Source organism: Coturnix japonica, chromosome 1 (assembly GCF_054131305.1).
Source record: "Coturnix japonica strain WE chromosome 1, WE-NBRP24, whole genome shotgun sequence".
NCBI lineage: Eukaryota > Metazoa > Chordata > Aves > Galliformes > Phasianidae > Coturnix > Coturnix japonica.
In genome coordinates, this window is record NC_140663.1 from 53,529,522 (window position 1) to 53,547,637 (window position 18,116).

Genomic DNA, 18,116 nt, shown 5'->3' on the forward strand with positions numbered 1-18,116 from the left:
AGGGGGTTTGGAGCTTGTTGATCCTTGAGGTTCCTTCCAACCCAAGCCATTCTATGATTCTATGATTAGAAAGGGTTGGAAGAGGGATTAGAATAGGAAGAGTCCTGAAAGGTCAGGAATACTGTTCCCGCTGCTTCCAGGAGGAGCTACAAGCACAGCCAGCCACTCTGATCTCTTCTTTATTGGGAAGAGAATCAGAAGCAGTCTAATGGGCTTCCAGGATCTTCTCAGAGCAGAAGAAATGGCTGTTCTCTGGCCTTCTGTTTGCTTTAGAAAACTTACTGTTTGGACTGTGTCCCGGGATTTGGATCAATGATAAGCAAACTATAAAATAAATAAGAATCTATATGCTTCCTCATGAAGGTCTGAAAGTTGAGCCCACACTGTCATTTTTTCCATCACTAATCAACTGAAACAAGTAACACAGAAGCAAATATCTCTGCTCTCAGAAGACCTGTAGCAGTATTTTCACTACTCTCAGTAGTGCTGTGGACACCTTTTTTCTTGGCTTGAGAAGGTCAATTGTATGATCTGCTGGCTGGATATTTCCTTTGGAATACAAGAGTTTTAATATATGCTCAGTCAAGACAGGAAGATAATGATAACTCTGTCATACTATGTAGCTTAACATGTGATTAGTAAATTCACTAGAAGAATTATGAATGGGTAAAACACTGAGGAAAAATGTATTACAGATGAGATCTGCAGGCAGAACAGAACTCAGCATTTGATTTTGCAGGTGCAATCAAAGCGTCTTTGTGAGTACAATTAATTACACTTACGTATTTAGAAGTGATTAAAAAAACCAAGCCAATCTATCACTGATGAAGTCTACCTACACAACATGCTTGTTAACATTCCTGATATAGATAAATAGGGATAAATCAGAGATGCTCAGAACGGATCTACAAAGATGCCCAGGAATATTGCTTTGTACCTACACAGAACAGACAGGTGGATCATCTACACAGAACAGACTAACAGCAAGTTTATTAAAAAAAGCTGAACCTGCAAAGTGAAGACACTTTGCAACTCAGCAGAATTTAGAATTGCTTTAGAAAGTTAATTGTTTAAGAACTGCTTATTTAGACCAAAGAAAATTTAGAACATTTCTGCCATCATTTCTTTTTTCTTTTCTTTATTTTTTTTTTCCCCTCCATGGATGCAAATAGTTCAGTTTCTTTTTACTTTTCTCCAGTTGGGAAAAAAAGAAAATTGCAGAAACAGTGCAGCTGTCACAATACTGTGAACACAGCCATGAAGAGTGACTCACAGCATAAACAAGGTGAACTTCATCTTTAATTTCAGTTCTCCCTGCAGACTGTTTTCATCTCTCACCACTAGCTGTGGTGGTCTAGCGGCAGTATCTCAGGAGATGGGGCATCCAGGTCCCAAAACACTTTCTTTGGTTGAAAAATGAAAGAGAGAGGAAATGTAATTTTCCACTTATGTACACAAATCCAAGTGTTGGTAAATTGAATCAGCGCTGCTTCAACAATATGCAGTCCTCAGGCTGGGCTCACAGGCACTGTTTATCCAATCAGATACTATATAGACTTTAACCACCATCTTATATGGTCCTTGAGTGCATCTCTGATACTATAGACTGCTTACCCACTGTCAGGTGGTCATCTTCCTTTAATGCTGATCCTTACCTGCTGATCAAAGTATCCACGTGGAGAAAGAAGGAACTTACGTTTTAAAATTGTACCTAGAATATCACTCTCCAGAAATCCAAATGCAGACTATTGCCTCACACTTCATTACTGGGGATTTTCTCCCTCTCCATTCACTACTTAGAAACTCTTCAGTTTGTAGCAGCTGTCTTAGCTGCATGTAACCTTCAATGGAGTAATGAAGACCCTTCAAGTAGATCTGCTATTACCTGTCTCTTCCCAGGATGATCAAAGGAGAATCTTCTTCTCTAGTCCTACTACTACCCTTCCTATGCTTCTGTCACACTGAGAATGTAACTTATGTGAAGCATCAAGTCCTCTCTCCTGTTAGGAGAAGATTTGGCACGTTTTATGATCAAAGGACAGGAGACTTAAGGGCTGCCTGCTCAGACAAGTACTGGCTCTGACCAAATTCATTCAGAGCTCATTGAAGGAGGCACAGTGCTAGAAACAGTGAAGAAAAGGATGCACAAAAGCCCTTGTATCATAGTTATCCATTTGCATGGAATGGCTGTAGGCATCCAGTCATTCCCAAATACGGTATTTGAAGCCTAAATCTGGGAGATCTTAAAAAAAATCTAGAGAGAAATGTTCACTGGCTTCATTAACCAGCTCCCCAGGGGTAATAAAGCTTTTAACTCCTGGGGGCAATATCAATTGCTTTTAATCAAATCTACCAAAATGATGCTTTGCAGTGAGGGTTATACTGCAGAACTGAGATACAGCTAGAAGTTTTAGGGATATTTAAACACTAGAAGAAATTCTCCTGCTTCTCTGCTCCTCCTTAGAAAAAGTCAGAGGGAAATGATCTTTTCTTTCTGAATAATTCTGGGCTTGTAATGCACACAACTGAAATGTGCTTATTAAAGAAAAAATGCATGCAAGGCACACTCCAGGGAAAAGTGTCCCATTAGGCTGTGCTTTAGAGATATTAAGCAATGTGAGAACTTCTCATGTGAGAAGACATAATTTGGTAGGAATCTCATCCCACAGCTGTGAAGGGATTTGTCTCATAGTCTCATTCTTCCTTCAGTCCCAATGACTCTTCCAGAGATTTTACTGTAATCCCCTTATTCTGTGGTGAATGGTATATTTTACCTGCAGGCAGTTTAACAGGGGAACATAGTGTTGGCCTCTTCCCAGAGAGTATGGGTAGAGATTTCAGGTAGAGGAATATGTTACAGGCAGAGTTGTCTTGTATTTCTTTTCTTTTTTTTCCCTTAGTTTTTTTTAAATGACAGTTTCTAGATTACGAAGGCCATGTTTTGCCATTTGCACAGCAATAGCCCAGGCTTTCTACTAAGGTTCCAGAGATCAACCCGCCATTGTCCGTTGTCTCGATAACAACAGAGTAGGAATAAAAATACAAATTTTAAAAAATAAACAGTAATAAAACATTTTCCTGGTACTGCTTACCCGCTAAGTACACCGAGAACCAAGTTAAGTACAAAAAATGACCCTATGATGATTAGTGTAACAAAATAGATCCAGGGCCAGTCCCTTCCTATGGCATCATTGACCTGGAAGAGTGGAATGATAATTAGTGAGACAAGCTCAGTTTCTGAGCACTGCAAGGCTCCAGCCAAAGAGATCCCAAGTCACCAGCAGTAAGATTTTCAATAATAAATTTTCTGGAAATTTATGGAAGGGCGGTAGTCGCGATTTTGGATGCCCTGATATTGAATTTCCATCAGAGAAACACACCTCTTTCATTACCTGTATTGTTATTTGCAAAGTTTAAATACTTGGCCAAGATTTTTGAGGGCTGATGTGAAAGCTTCCTTGGATTCAGATTTTTAATCCATCCAAAAGAATCCTGGTGACAGGGAAGAACCCTTATTATGGAGTCTTGCCCTGTAGCATTGGAAAAAGGACACCAAAACTGTCAGCTTACCCGCTCAACACACCAAGTACCAGATTTAGAACGAAAAAGGATCCAAAGATGACCAGACTGACAAAATACACCCATGGTAACTCATAGCCCATAGCGTCCTGCATCTGGAAAGATGAAGGAAAGTTAGAAGACAGAGAGGGAAAGCAGAAATGAATAAGCAAAGGAACAGATGGAAAGGTTTGTAAACAGAGCCTGTGGTTGATTTACACATGATCATAGCAAGTGTTTCTGTATGTTCTTAATGGTGCAACCTTTCCTTTGATTGCTTTTTTTTTTTGGCTGTTATCTTACAGGCAACGATTAATGTAGGCTGATGTCTAGTATAATTGAAGCTGCAGTCTATCACTTTCTGGAATTTACCCAGAGCAGAACATGGGCCCAGTTGATGACTTCCGAGCTTCTGTTCTAACCTCTGTGCATGTTTTCTTCCCAGGAAAATATTGCTAATTTTTGCTAAGCATTGCTTGAGTGTGTTACCAGACCACTTTTTTTCCCATGCATACTTTAGAGAGAAGCACATGGTAACTGTGGAGAAATACTAATCTTTCCCTGACAATGATCTTGTAATCTTTACAGTTTACCACAATCAGTAGTAGTAGCTGTATGCTTTTGAGTGAAGTCCTTCCAAGGCCCAACATGTTCTAACCTGGTCAAATGTTCTCCAAAGCTTTCTCACAAACTTTCTTTCTATCTTTGATCATGAATACCTCTTTCAAAATCTGACTACTACACTACTGAACACTGAAAGAATTTGAGACTGTAAATTAAATGGTGTGAACACTGATCTAGTTTTAGTATACAACAAGCATCTGCAAATGAAGCAGGCAGACTGTTATTTTAGTACCTGGGCCTGTATTGTGTGTAGAGCAACTCTAGCACCTAAGATATTTATGCTAAAAGTATGTAGTCTATAAACATCATTTTATCTTGAAGTCTCCTCTGAAGTTCAAAATTTTGGAAAGAACCTCATTTTCATGATGGTATCAAAATAACAGAGCCCCTTCTTCTTTACTTTTCATAAACACTTATCTCCTGAGTCAGACATAGCATCATTAGAGAAACAGATGGCACTTAACATATTCAGTAGCACTAAAATGATTTCCGAACTTAAACTGCAAACTTTAAAGTACCTAAATGGCTCAAAGAAACATTGGTTCCTTTGTTCTGCATGTGTTTAAAAGTTTTATCATGAGTTGTTCTCTCCTTCTAAGAAATGCTCTCTCCTTTGCAACCTAAGCATTTGTTGTGATCACAGAAGAAATATTCTTCCATACATGGGCAATGAGACACGCATTAGGAGAGGCAATCTGACTCAAGATTCATAACAATTCAGGAAGAGGATTTCAGACCATCAGTAAGACAAGGCAGGAGAGTAACGCTAATGTAATCAGTTCTTTGTGGTTGGAAGTTCATCATTCATTTTCCTTTTAAAGTACAGTCACTAAAGTCCTTGTCTGGCAACAGTCCACAGTCAATGGGCCGATCCAAACTCTGTCTCAGGGCTCCTTCAACTGCGACATAACTGGAGGAAACTCATTAAAACACAACCTCAAAATCTGTCTCTATGAAAAGAGTTCATCATCTCCTTCAGAGGATTAATAGATTTGTGGTCGGAACACCTCTCTTCAGAAGGTTCTTTCTAACACTATCTAAGCATATTACCCAGTTTCCAGTTGAATACTTTCGTACAATTGCTCAGTTAGTTTGGAAATATCACTAACTATTCCTTATGCTTACAAGCCAATTTTCATCCCACTTGGCCAAAAAGTAGATGCCTTGGCTCTGAAACACAGTAGTGCTTTAAAGAGAACAAAATACCATGGTGCAACTTAGAAACAAATATTCACCCAAAATTGAAACACGGCAATGCCTAATGAGAACATAACACCATGGTACAAAATAAGAGCAAACATTCACCCAAAATCACAGCAGAGAAATCATACAGGCAAAATGTAAGTACCTAATCTGGACGTAGGTCAAGAAGTGAGACTTAACATCCTCTCCCTTTTACCAAGAATGCTACTATCTATATAAAACAGCCTACACAAACAACAGTTACGAATGTCTTTGAGAAACTGCCATAAGAATTTACACAGGCACACTGATAACTCGACTTCCCTTTAATTATGATGGATGGTGACAGAAAAGCCTCAGCTATGTGGCATTTATCTCTTGTCCATATTTTTCTTTAGCTGGAAAATAAGCTGGAAAATTACAACTTCTCAAAGCTGTGGTTTGAATGAATCCTAAATAACAAATATCAGAATTTCTGGTAGAGAACTGAGGGGACTGTCCCTTTGTACTACTCCAGCATGAAGAAATTTCCAGATGGCAAGAAGCTTCCTTTGCAACCTGGCAAGGTACATAACTACAGTATAGCATACTCTGGCTATTCCTACTGCCTGCACAGTTGCATAATGTTCTTATCAGCTAGCATTGGTACAAATTAGTCTTGAAAAGCAAATCTGTGTCCTGATATAGTAGAGCAATTTGGACTTCTCAAACTGAACAGTAATGGAGTCTGTTTTTCACCTCCTTTTCAGTGACCAGGCATGATGGATAAGCTAAGAGGTAGAGACAGTGGTATCTTCTCAAGAGCAGAGAAACCACCAGTATTTGGCAGACAGCTGAATATTTACTGTCTCTCTCTTGCTGGACTCCATATGTTGGATGCTCTCACATCTAATTTTTTAAAGCAGAAGGTGAGATCATTCCATATAATGTGAGACTGAGACACAGGTGGTAGGAAATGATAAATTGATATGTTATTAGGTATTTGGTAAGCTGTGTAAAGCCAAATAAATAATCTTTGATATTGTGACAATACACTGTAAGTTTACTATTTCCTCTAGAAGAACTTCTCCAAGAGAAATGAAGAGATGTAAGCTGCTTGGCAGAAGTTGGGGGAAAAAGGAGCACACTTACTGAAAATAGTAACATATCAACATTCAAGAAACATTTAATTCTTGGCTAAGATTGTATCATTCCAGATACCTGGAAATGCTTCCTCTGAAGTGGAACCATCCTAGAAATCCACGATAGACATGCCACAGCCGAACAATGCTTCCATTCAGGTACCATTAATACCTTACATCTGTGTTTGATTAAAAATGCTTTCTGGAGACATATCATAATTCTGCAAATACATGGCTATTAATCACATGTGTATGTGTACGTGCGTCCTTTTGACTGCAGTTGGAGGCTTTCATTTGCAAAAATAGCATAGGTGGTACAGTTGATTTTTCCTAATTATGCTGCTGAAATGGAGAAGCTGCAAAGGGTCAGGATGAGATCAGAAGGAGATCTGTCATTTACACACTACTGAGTGCAGAAAATCTGGTTTGCAGAATATATATATATGTATATATATGTGTGTGTGTGTGTGTGTGTATATATATATGTAGTGTTCCTGTCTAAAGTGAACAGAAAAGGGATCTCTTACAAGTTACCACTAGGACAAACAGCACAACCATTGATAAATAGTTTAGCTCTCCGGTCACTGAGTGCACTTTCTCTGCTTATTTCTCACTAGGGTGTTTATTATTAGCCACATGAATCACAACAGAAACAATGGGTCATCTACATTGACAGGTCTGAGTAAAGGCTATCAGCCAGTATGGGTCTGAATGCCAATATTCCAGCTACAGTATTCAAGGTAATTGTGATCTGGTGTGAACTTCAGTACATGTGGGACACTTTCTAAGTTAGCTGGAAGCACTGCACTGGTGTAAATCTACAAATGGTCATTTACAGAAATAAGTGCTAAGTTAAACTGCCTGACCTTTTACAGCTCACGTCTTCATCTTTATATCTCACTTCTGCCAACAGTAAGAAAGTTGATACAATTCTTTATGCTGATGTATCATTCCTTAGAGGCACCTCAAAGATCAGGGTCTCAGATTCCTTCTCTTGATTCACTACATTCCCTCTCTAGCACTGTGGGGTCATCATTTAGGCTCACGATGTTTCAGCCTTCTAACCTACAAAGCACAATACTGCCTTGACTCGCTGGGTACTGTACAACAAATTATCTTCATCTCAGCATTTAGGTGCAGAAGTTGACTGGCACTGGTGTTACAGAAGCTGAATTAGGCTGAAACTCCGTCCTCTCTAGGAAGACGTTTGCAAAAGAGACTCCTTATTTAGCAAATGGCCTCTGGAGAACCCACCTTAGTCCCTCAGGTAGGAATTATTAAACTTTGCTCTGAACACACACTGATGTGATTGGGATGAGATCCAGACTGCTGCAATATACCTATTTGCTGGGACTGAAAGCAACAGGAGGTGGTTTCTCCCTAAATGGCAGCTATGACTCTCTTAACATCAACATTGTTTTGGCTAGTTTTTTTGTTTTGTAGTGACTGTAGGGTCCATTATGGTCAATAATAATAGGTGCCAGATCTCAGCATAAATAAATGGAGCTACTGTCTGGTCATCCATGACATCTGTAATAAGAGTCAACATTTACAGTCCCTGGAGACAGACTTGGTTCTATTTTCTAAACAAGAACCAGAATTAAGGAGAGTTTACTTTCCATGTGACTTGATCTCTATTTTGGTGCTTTAGGCTAAAATACATTCTGGGGAATCATGGAATCATAGAATGGCTTGACTCCTTGACAAGTTCAGTTCCGTCAGTGCCTTGGCTTTCCTGATCCCATCTCCATATGCTCAGACAGCATCCCTGTTTCTTCCCAGGCCACACATTCCTACATCCACTGTCTGTACATTTCCTTCTTATCTATCTGATCAGTTTAACCAGCATGTCCTTTCTCAGTCAAGTCAGTTTCCTGCCATCACTTCTTGATTTCTTCTGATGGGTGTTGGAGAGCTCTTGTGCCCTCAGAAAGGAGTTCTTAAAGAGCTGCCAGCTCTGTTCAGTTCCTGTGTCTGTAAGGACAGCTTCCCAGAGAATCCCATCCAGTAATTCCTTACACAGAAGGAACTTTGTACTCTAAAGTTCAGGGTCCTAGCTCTGCTCTTTGCAAGGCCCATATTCCTGCAGATCACAAACTCAACCACAGCGTAGTTGCTATAGGCCAGTCTGCTATTATCTTAAACTCATCTCCTTAATTAAAATTAAATGATGAGATGAGTTTAAAAATCTTAAACTCATCTCCTTAATCTCCTATTATCTTAATCATCTCCTCTGCAGTGGTGAACACCAGGTCCAGTAACCCTTCACCTCTGGTTGGTTTGTCTAATATCTGGATGAGGAAGTTATCCTCTGCAGGCTCTGGGAGTCTCCTGCATTGATTGCAGCCTGCCATGTTGCCTTCCCAGCAGATATCTTGGTGACTGAAATTCCCCAGTGCATTAATTGCAACACATATCTCTAAAATTCAAATGCATTTGGAGTCAGTTCTTTCCCTCTGGACAAGGCAAATAATTTCGCTATGAACAACTTCACTATAAACAGACTAAGGGAATCAGATTCTGCTACTTCTCCCATTTTTTTCCCCTCTTGCAAGTCAAAGAAAGTGCTCAGCATCAGAATCATAGAATCATAGAATTACCCAGGTTGGAAAAGACCTTGAAGATCATCAAGTCCAACCAAAGCCTAACCATAGTACCCTAACTCTAACAACCCTCTGCTAAATCATATCCCTATATCAGGATAAAAAGAGGGTATTTCAACATATTTTGAGAAGGTCTGGTAAAGGCCAAGGACTGGAAAGTATTTATAAATGCACTTTAATGCCAATGTCTTGCAGTTCTTCAGAACTAGGTGAAGACATTGGAGCCACAGGAGATGTTGTATTCTGGTTGCTTAGAGATATTTTTTTTTTTTAAAGGAAAATAGTCTGGCACATTTTGCAAGTATGTAATTCATTTCAACAGCACCATAGTTCAAGTATAATGTTAGAGGTATATTATCTATTAACATAATAGTTCAGCATCACCAGGCACATACGGGACATCTTTCATCCAGTTAATGGGAGGGGAAGACACAATTCATTAAATTCTGCTGACTTTGCAATTCACATACCCACACCCATACATTTTCTGCCAAATGTCTTTGAAAACAACTGATAAACTCAATCTAGAGGAAAAGTTTAATCTGTCACAGAAGGGCAGCTGTCACTGGAAAGCAACACGCCACTCATGCTGAATGGACAACTGAAGAAAAATCTGAAGTCTGTCTTGTTTGGTGCACAATGCCAGAGAGCAGAAACTTAACAGAATGCAGGTAAGCTAGGGTACCAAGGCTAGCTTTCTACTTCTTGAATAAATTGCTAATTGATTTTTAATGTCTATAGAATTTTATGATTGCCTTTTACAAACACAAATGATTCAAGTTTTCTATGATGAAGTGTATAGCCTTTTACAGAGTGACATTAATCAAGAGGAGCAAAGTACTCAATAAAACTAAAGCACAGCAAATCTCAAATTTTGGCCTAAATAATAATTTTATGTATTTATTTACTTATTTTTCTTTGCAGTCTACAATGAATTTGTGCAGATCACTGCCTCGGGAGATTAGCTAGCCAAATGTGATGGTTATGGCCAATTGCAAGATCTCTAGCTGAAACCGAATCTTGCTTGTAACCATACAGGAAAATAAAATTGGAGAATATGTGGAGAAAGAGACAGCATAAATAAGAAGTGGCACAGGCAACACTTTGTTGTCTATGAAAATAGCTTCCTGCTTGAAGCCTTCATTTTGAAGTTTCAGATTCTGTGTTTGCTGATGCGTTTGGAGCCTGAATGTTGTAAGGCCGCGGTGTAGCTTGTCAATAAAAATGTAAATAAAGCACATTTTTTTCTTCAGAAATCCCTGCCTGGTCTCCACATACACCTCAAGTGATTCTATTTGTAGTGCATGTCCATCTGACTCTACCATTCACAGAAGGAACAAAAGATCATATTTAACCATCATACGTCTTTAAAGGCAGATCTAGATTTATTGCATTATTACCCTAGGGATGAATATTCTACCTTGCAGATCCTTCAGTATTTGAAATCTGAGTAGTTGTCTTCACTTGGTTGGTTTGTTATCTAGTACTCATGTATGTGCACATTTTAAAGCATATGAGTAATTCCATTAAAGTTAATAGTCAATACTATTGGTACCAGTAGAAATAAACTGAAACGCATAAGTGCTCTGCTTGAATGTGATAGGGAACAGGACTGGGAGAAATATATGATAAGGACCACATTTTCTGAAATCTTTTGGCAAAAACTCTATAAAATTATAAGTGTTGCATACATAGTGACTAAGACATGACAAAATCATTGTTTGAAACAAAGAAGATTTAAGCATTTCAGTCTAGACAATCTAGTGCACCATGAGAAGCATTATCATTTATCTTCGCAACCTCAAATACTTCCTGCCTTACTGAGTCTTTAAGACAGGTGGTAATGAGTGGGAATTGAAGGTCTCAGAGTTCACTCAAGGCGAAAGGAGCAAGAAGAGGGGTGAAAAAATACAAAACCCCAATTCTCAAATAAGCAAGAACACACTAAGAATAGTAATAATAATAAAAAAGAAACTAGGCTTACTTTTATGGACTTGGGGACAATATAATAAAATTTATTCTAAAGGGTAAAAATATAAGCAAAGGACTCCAGATGATTTGCTTTCATTCTGGGTAGAATTTCTTTCTAAAAACTGTAATTTTAGTAGTCTTGAAGGGACTCTAACCCACAGTTGCTCTTTAAAACTGTTCTGAAATGTTCTATATTTTGTTGTTGGCATTGTCAGATGGATGTAAAGGAGAGACTGGCCTCAGTCTGATGACACTCAAAGGAAGGAGAAGCACATTGTTTTGCTACTGTTATTTTTTTTGACAATTACGTTTGTGTTAAGTACTTATGAGAAAAGCAAATTTTAAGGTGTGTTGTAATCTCCAAGCACTTGTTTTTAAGGCTTTTTTTTTGTTGTTGTCTGACCTCAATCACATAATTTTGGAAATTTTGTTTGTCCATATGGACAGCTATAACCTTCTATCACAGTACCCTCAAGAGAAGGGCAAGGCAGAGCTGGGGGGAGGCAACTGCAGAGGGATCATAAAACAGTGAAAAGAATGCCTTATCCAAGTTACTCTGATATATGATCACTGTAGGATGAAAACAAACTGATGTAGGAAAGAGTCATCATACCTGGACAATGGGAAAAATATTACATAGTTCAAGATTCCTATGTGCACCTTGATACCTCAGTTGTTTTGTATGTTGTGTGGTGATGGAATGAGAAAACTGAAATTCCACTCTGAACTAGAAATAATAGCAATTTTTTCAGAATTCACTGCTGGAGCTGAATGGAGCCGTTTACTGAGATAGGGCTGCCTTGATGAAGATAACAGAAACATCAAGGAAAGTGATTGATTTGCAATTGAGAACTCCTGAGAAAGAATCAAAGATACCGCAGCAATGGAAGATGAATCCAGAAGAAAGAAGAGGGAAGCAGAGTCTTCAGAGGTTGCTTCTTCAACCCTGTTAACAAAGGCTATGCCAAATCTGATCTGCATGTCCTCATCCTAGGACACTAATAAAGGAGACCTGATTACAGTGTCTGCTCTGATCCATGAGAACAATAGTTATTTTAGAAAAACTTTGGATATCATCATTATTTTCATTGATATGCTGTCTAATTTCCCTGATAAGAAGTGGAAATATCCAGAACTGACCAAGCTTCCCACATAGCTCTATGAAGAAGTGAACGCAGTGCCAGGCTGAATATCGGAGCCACAAAAGCATGCACTCCTGTAAAAAATATGACCTGGTTGGCTTGAAATTTGTAGTGAGACTGTGTAATAGCAGAAATTTTGCAGAATAGCCCTTCCAGGCTGCTGCAATTTGTGCAAGAATGAGGCTAGAGGAGAGATCTTTAAACACTACCTCACAACTGTAGCTGCTAGATGGTAGATAAACTGAAAACATGTAGAATGGACATTTGAGCTTGGCTGGAATTACACAGTCACAGCGGAATGGCATTTTTTTGCTATATGAATTCCTATCAATGAAGAAAACATAAAAGACATGAAGAAAACTTTGCTTTTTGTTCCATATAGTACTCAGGAAGTGTGCTGTTACCGACAGAATTTGCCAAGCTTATTTCTTTATAACATCACAGAGTTCTGTATTCATCACTCATTAAATATTGGCCCTGCCTTTGAGTAGATATGTGCTCTTTTGTAGCTGGAAAGTCTGTATAAAGTCTGAGATATATATATAAAACATTTTTCAGTCATCTAGCCCCACATTACCAGTATAGTATGCTTCCACTATGTTTATTAGCCTCCAGTGCATAGCTACTGGACTCCACAGTGTTATATTTCATTCTTTGGTAAGTTCCTATCTTCATATTTCTTCTGTTTATGGCTTGGGTGTACATTGTTTTTTTGCAGTTGGCTGTTCTTTAACAGACTGAGCTATTATAGGAAATATGAGGTCCCTGGCTGAGCCTAGGAAGAGAATGAAAATTTGCATTCAAATACCAGCAGGTCAAAATGTCTGTAGCACACAATGATTGAGCTGAACTTTTTCCACTGCAAGCTATTTCTTCTGAAAATGCTCTCTGATCCCATAGTTATACGGCACAGTACTTTGTGCTTGCAGAAGTGGTAGGGAAAATATTGGCTTTAGTGTGCTCACTGTTGTCTTAAATCTGTAATTTTAAACAGCCTTCACAGAAGTCCACAGTCCAACTTCAACTGATGCTGAAAGTCACTGGCATTTGACTTCACATTTTTCATTTCCAAACAGATAAATGAAGATCAGCTCCCCCTTCATTTGAAGTAAACAACACTGTTGCTTAGTTTTGTTTTCACAGATTTGCAAGATTTAGTAGCACCAGTAATGCTCCAAATAGATGTGGATTACCACGGCAAATCAACTATTTAAGAAGCAGATTTTGCTGATATATCACCAGTACATTAACTGTTGGTAAGAGAAGTACTACTGGGAAATTTCTGTGGGCAAATATAATAAGGGAGGGAAACCAGAAATACAAACTGGAGGCCATTATGTATCTCTTCAGAGTGTCTGGCAATACAGGGATACTCCTACAGAACACATTAGTTACGCAGATAGAATTCCTTTCATCAAAGGCAATTAAATTCTGAGCTCCAACAAGTTTCCTGCTCTGCCACCTCACTCTTTTCCCCAGGTTTAATATGTAAGACAGATGAAAACAAAACATCCAAAAAAGAAACACAACACAAACAAGTGAACAAAACAACAACCAAACCAAAATTAGAAAACCACAAAAACAAAAAAAACTAGATAGGCTGCCAACATTCATGACCAGGCCAATTCATCTCAATTCTCCCGTTTCAACTACATAAACCATTTTCCCATAAAACCTATAGCACTGCATGGAAAATACAGGCGGATTCAGGACATTCCTGGGCAGCCTGGTCTAGTACCAGATCTGAAGGTTGGTCGCCCTGTCTGTGGCAGGTGGGCTGGAACCTGATGATCTTTGGGGTCCCTTCCAACACAAGCCATCCTATGATTCCATTCAGGAGATGTCATAACTGTCATTGAAGTCCTGAGTTTCTGTACTTGCACGAGCAATTCAGATCCCCTTTTGCCAACATTTGAGTTTTTGACAGACTTCACTGAAGGCAGAGAACTGAACCTATGTCAGTGGAAGATCAAAACTCATCCTTCGGTATACAGAGTACATGGAGATCTTTGAGGGCAAGAGAGAACAGAGATGCATGAAACACATTTAAAATATCTCCAGCTACAGGATGATAGATAGAACAAACTGACCAGGGGATTCCAGAGTATTTCCCCTCTTCTTTGTTACTGTTCTAGCAGTGATAGTAGCTTAAAAATAACACTTTGGAACTCAACTTTCAAAAACCTCCATACAAACTTCCTAAAACACAACAAATGGAACACTAATGACAAACCAAAATCTCTCCATATAGGAGAGTCTCAGCTTACATTTGCATACATGCATTTTTGTTTAAAATTTTTCTTTGGCCTGTTTTAACTCAAAAGTGAAATACTGCTACGAAACTACTGTTAAGTGATAAAACAACTCACATTCTACACTGTATTGCATCTTTTGCTCTTTGAGGTTGTAAATAATAATCCCCTCTAAGTTATTCCCTCAAAAGCGTGGTGATGTTTTGTTTTTTAAGGGTGGCTCAGGTCACCCTTATGCTCTGTCTGCACTGAGACTGCCTGGGCCATACAGTCCAGCAAGGAAAGAACAGACCATACATTGATCCAGTCAGAGCTCTTATTAAAGTCACAAGGCCCAGACTGAGCAGGTCTCCAAGGATTACCACAAATTGACTCTGGAACTCCATACTTCTGTTCTTGATCCATTTTGCTTGTTCATATAGGTGGCTGTCAGACCATTTTCTCTGTCTCATGCCTATGCAACAACTAAAATCAAAGTGACATTATCTTTGCTTTCTTATTGTGCCACTCTTTCAGGATCGTGAGCAGTACATCTATTTTGAGAAGACTTCTGCCACTTAACTGTCTGCAGCATCCTGCTCAAGTCAGATCTCTAACCAGAGACCATCACCCAGTAAAGCTTCCCATTCTTTCACGTGGCTGATTACACATCAAGTCAGTTTGTTTGGTGAATTTGCAACTTGCAGAAATAGCGTGTAGTGGCCTCCAAAAATTACTCTGACTTGTGTGACTTAATTGGGATTTGAATTTAGGGCTCCAGAGGCAAAAATCACAGAGCTTTGTGTCTTGCCTTGTTCCCCTTTAAAAGGAAAAGGTTGATCTTTGAAAAAGTCATCCAGAAGCCCAAAGGCTATTTAGCCACTGGGCTCATAGCTCTTTCACTAAAGCTACTGCAGCAGTTGCATCTCTTACCACTGCTTAGCTATTTAAAAACCTTTTCATCTTTTAAAGGCTTTGGAAATTCACTCCAAAAGAATAAAATGCTGATTTCAGGGTAGGAAATATCCCCTGGGATGGTGGGTTTCCAAATCTAAAGATTTCATTTCACCCTAGAATTCTAGGCTTTCCCTTCCTGCCTCTGTTTATTTTGTACTTACATTTGCACAGTTGATTATCCAGAAAGGATTTTCTGCCTGTTTTATTGTATTGCAATTTTATAACTGCTTCTATTTATCTCAGTGCAGACTGATAGGCAATTCTACAGCAAGTATATCAGAAGGGCACCAACTGCTGCATGCACAAGAGTACACAAATGCATACCGTTCATCCATTTACATCGTTAATAAAGTCCTTATAAAAAAAAAATAATGAAAAATGGTATTGGGAGCTGTACATAACCTCTACTTTCTTTAGGAAAGGGACGTGGGACTGTTGAGTGTTTCTTGTTTTTCTTTTTTGCAACTTTGGGTATCCCACTTTATTTTGTAGCTAGTATCCCAATCTATGATATTGCTGAGAATTCATTCTGTATTTTAGATGATGAATCCAGCTTCTGGTTGTGAAGTCACACCCAGAAGTCTCAAACAGAATGTTTTATATCTGGACCTCACAGTATCTGATAAGCATGCTACCCATTCACTAGAATTCACCATACCCATTCACTGAAGAAACTACTATAGGGAAATCTGAATGAGGTGCAGCTGTATGCAAAAATACAAGGCCCCCCTTCTCTTTTTCTTGAGATTCTTAGCAGAAATACTAAGTAAATAAGATGAATATAACGCCCAGGTCTGACTCCTTCTAGATATGCTATAAAAAGTGGGGGTGTTCTGCAGCGATAAGCCCTCCGACTGAGCTCCCAAATTTTCATTTTATAATTCTTGTCACTTTCTATCTTCAGGGAGATGTCCCAAACATTTTTAGGCCTCTGGTCTGAGTGCAGTTTATATGTTAGAAGACAATAGTTCTAAAGGAATCCACAAGAACAGGTAAACCAGACATGACGGCATGACCACACATCAGAGGGTCTGCAAGTTCTGTGCAGGCATAAATCCCACATAAATCAGAGAAGAAAGTCAATGTTAGTGGACAAATTCTCTGCACAGGCTGGAAGATCTTACTATTCACAGTAAGACTGGGGAAGGACTGGTTGTTTTGTCTTATGTCTTGAAGACAAGATACTGAAACAAAACCAAATTCAAACATAAGAAGTACAAATAGTAAGTTCTTGAACCACCACTTATATTCTGACCTTGGACATATTCTCTGGTCTTGTTCTTTCCTGGGGACCAAATAATAAACCAGTCTGTTATTTGTGAATCTGTGTGGTGGATCTAGGTCCAAACATAACACCTCTGAAGACAATTTTTTCAGCAGACAGGGATCACCAGATCCTGAAAAACTGTCAATAGGGCCAAAGCAGTGCACCCACAAACAGAGGCACTCAAATTCCTAGGTCATTTAGAAGTGTCCAGTAGCTTAGCTTTTAATTTTGTAGCTCTGGGATAAAAGACTAAAGACATGGCAGGTCTCCATGGTGATTAGACATCAGCAATTAGGAAAGAGGCTAAGGTAGAACAAAACAAGAAAGAACAGAGAAAGGGCAACAGAATGACAGGGCTGTTAAAGAAGTCCTTCCTATGCAGGAGCACCAGGCAGAGGGTCTCCCCTAACACCACCCATAACCATCCCATTAAAAAGCTTATTTTTAATAGAGAGCTTCTCTTCATATGGAGGAATAGGACTGAGAAGCCCAAAGTTGAGGCCTGAAGGGCTCGTGAAATCTTTATTTCACATAATTAGTATGCCTTTGCATAAAGCAAATGTGCAGAAGTAGGTTTTTGAGGCAAGTGGCAAACAGCAAGTCACTGCTGTTACACAGCAGCACAGACAACCATGACAGTTGCATATGCAGTTGTTCATGAGAAAAAGGAAAACAGATTCATGTCAGCATTCATACCAATTGAGCATGGGCTGTACTTTTCCAGGGCATTAATACTGTGGCCCTTCAGTGCTCTGAACTGTGGGCCCTCTCCCCTTACCCACCACTGCTACAGGAGATGGAGAAGAAAAGAACTCTGCAATCCCAGAGATGGGTTGCTCATACTTGCGTGCTTATTCTTTGTTAATTTTTCACATCCATGCCAAACCCCGCCGAAAAGATGATTAAAAAACCTCAACCCCACAACAATAAAAAACCAACACTTTCTTGGAGGGATAGGGGTGGATGGGGAATAAACACCATGGAAACACGTAGACACATATATTCTTAGAATCAGATCATTCTCTTGTGCGGAAAGCCTTACTAAATCAAGCCTAAGCGCTACAAGAATAAAGCGTTATAAGGAAAAACACAGCTGGTGAAAATTGGTTGCAACTCTGCATTTAACGTCTTCCACTTTGTGGCACCATCACTGTATTCCTCACATCTTCCTCACTGGATGCAACAGGCTGCAGAGGGATGAGAAAAGCTCACAAGATGTTTCAATGTTGTTAGCAAAGTAAATTATACTTGTTGTTCTGTTTGTTCCCCATTTTAATTCCACAACAGGGATTGTAAGGTTGATTGTGAGCTTCAGTTTCAAGCTCCATTTAGTGACTCTTGGAAGTATTATCTCACAGATTCAGAGATGGGAGGCTTTTCCAGTACAGTCTGTCTGACCCACTGCATCTAATGTCCATGCTGTTCTTGGGTATCTGATACTTCGAAACATTTTGACTGAT

General features: G+C 39.1%; 1 protein-coding gene across 35 annotated transcripts in view; it reads right to left on the reverse strand.

Moving 5' to 3' along the window:
- Positions 1-18,116, reverse strand: part of CACNA1C (calcium voltage-gated channel subunit alpha1 C) — a 449,097-nt gene that overhangs the window by 134,565 nt on the left and 296,416 nt on the right. For 19 of the 35 annotated variants that reach the window (XM_085540181.1, XM_085540196.1, XM_085540277.1 and 16 more), the window contains exon 8: positions 3,571-3,674. In XM_085540181.1, the coding sequence (XP_085396307.1) occupies positions 3,571-3,674 (104 nt within the window). Of the gene's footprint in view, positions 1-1,273; positions 1,393-3,092; positions 3,197-3,570; positions 3,675-18,116 lie in introns of those variants that run through there. The other 16 variants (XM_085540251.1, XM_085540241.1, XM_085540190.1 and 13 more) reach the window with 3 other exon arrangements.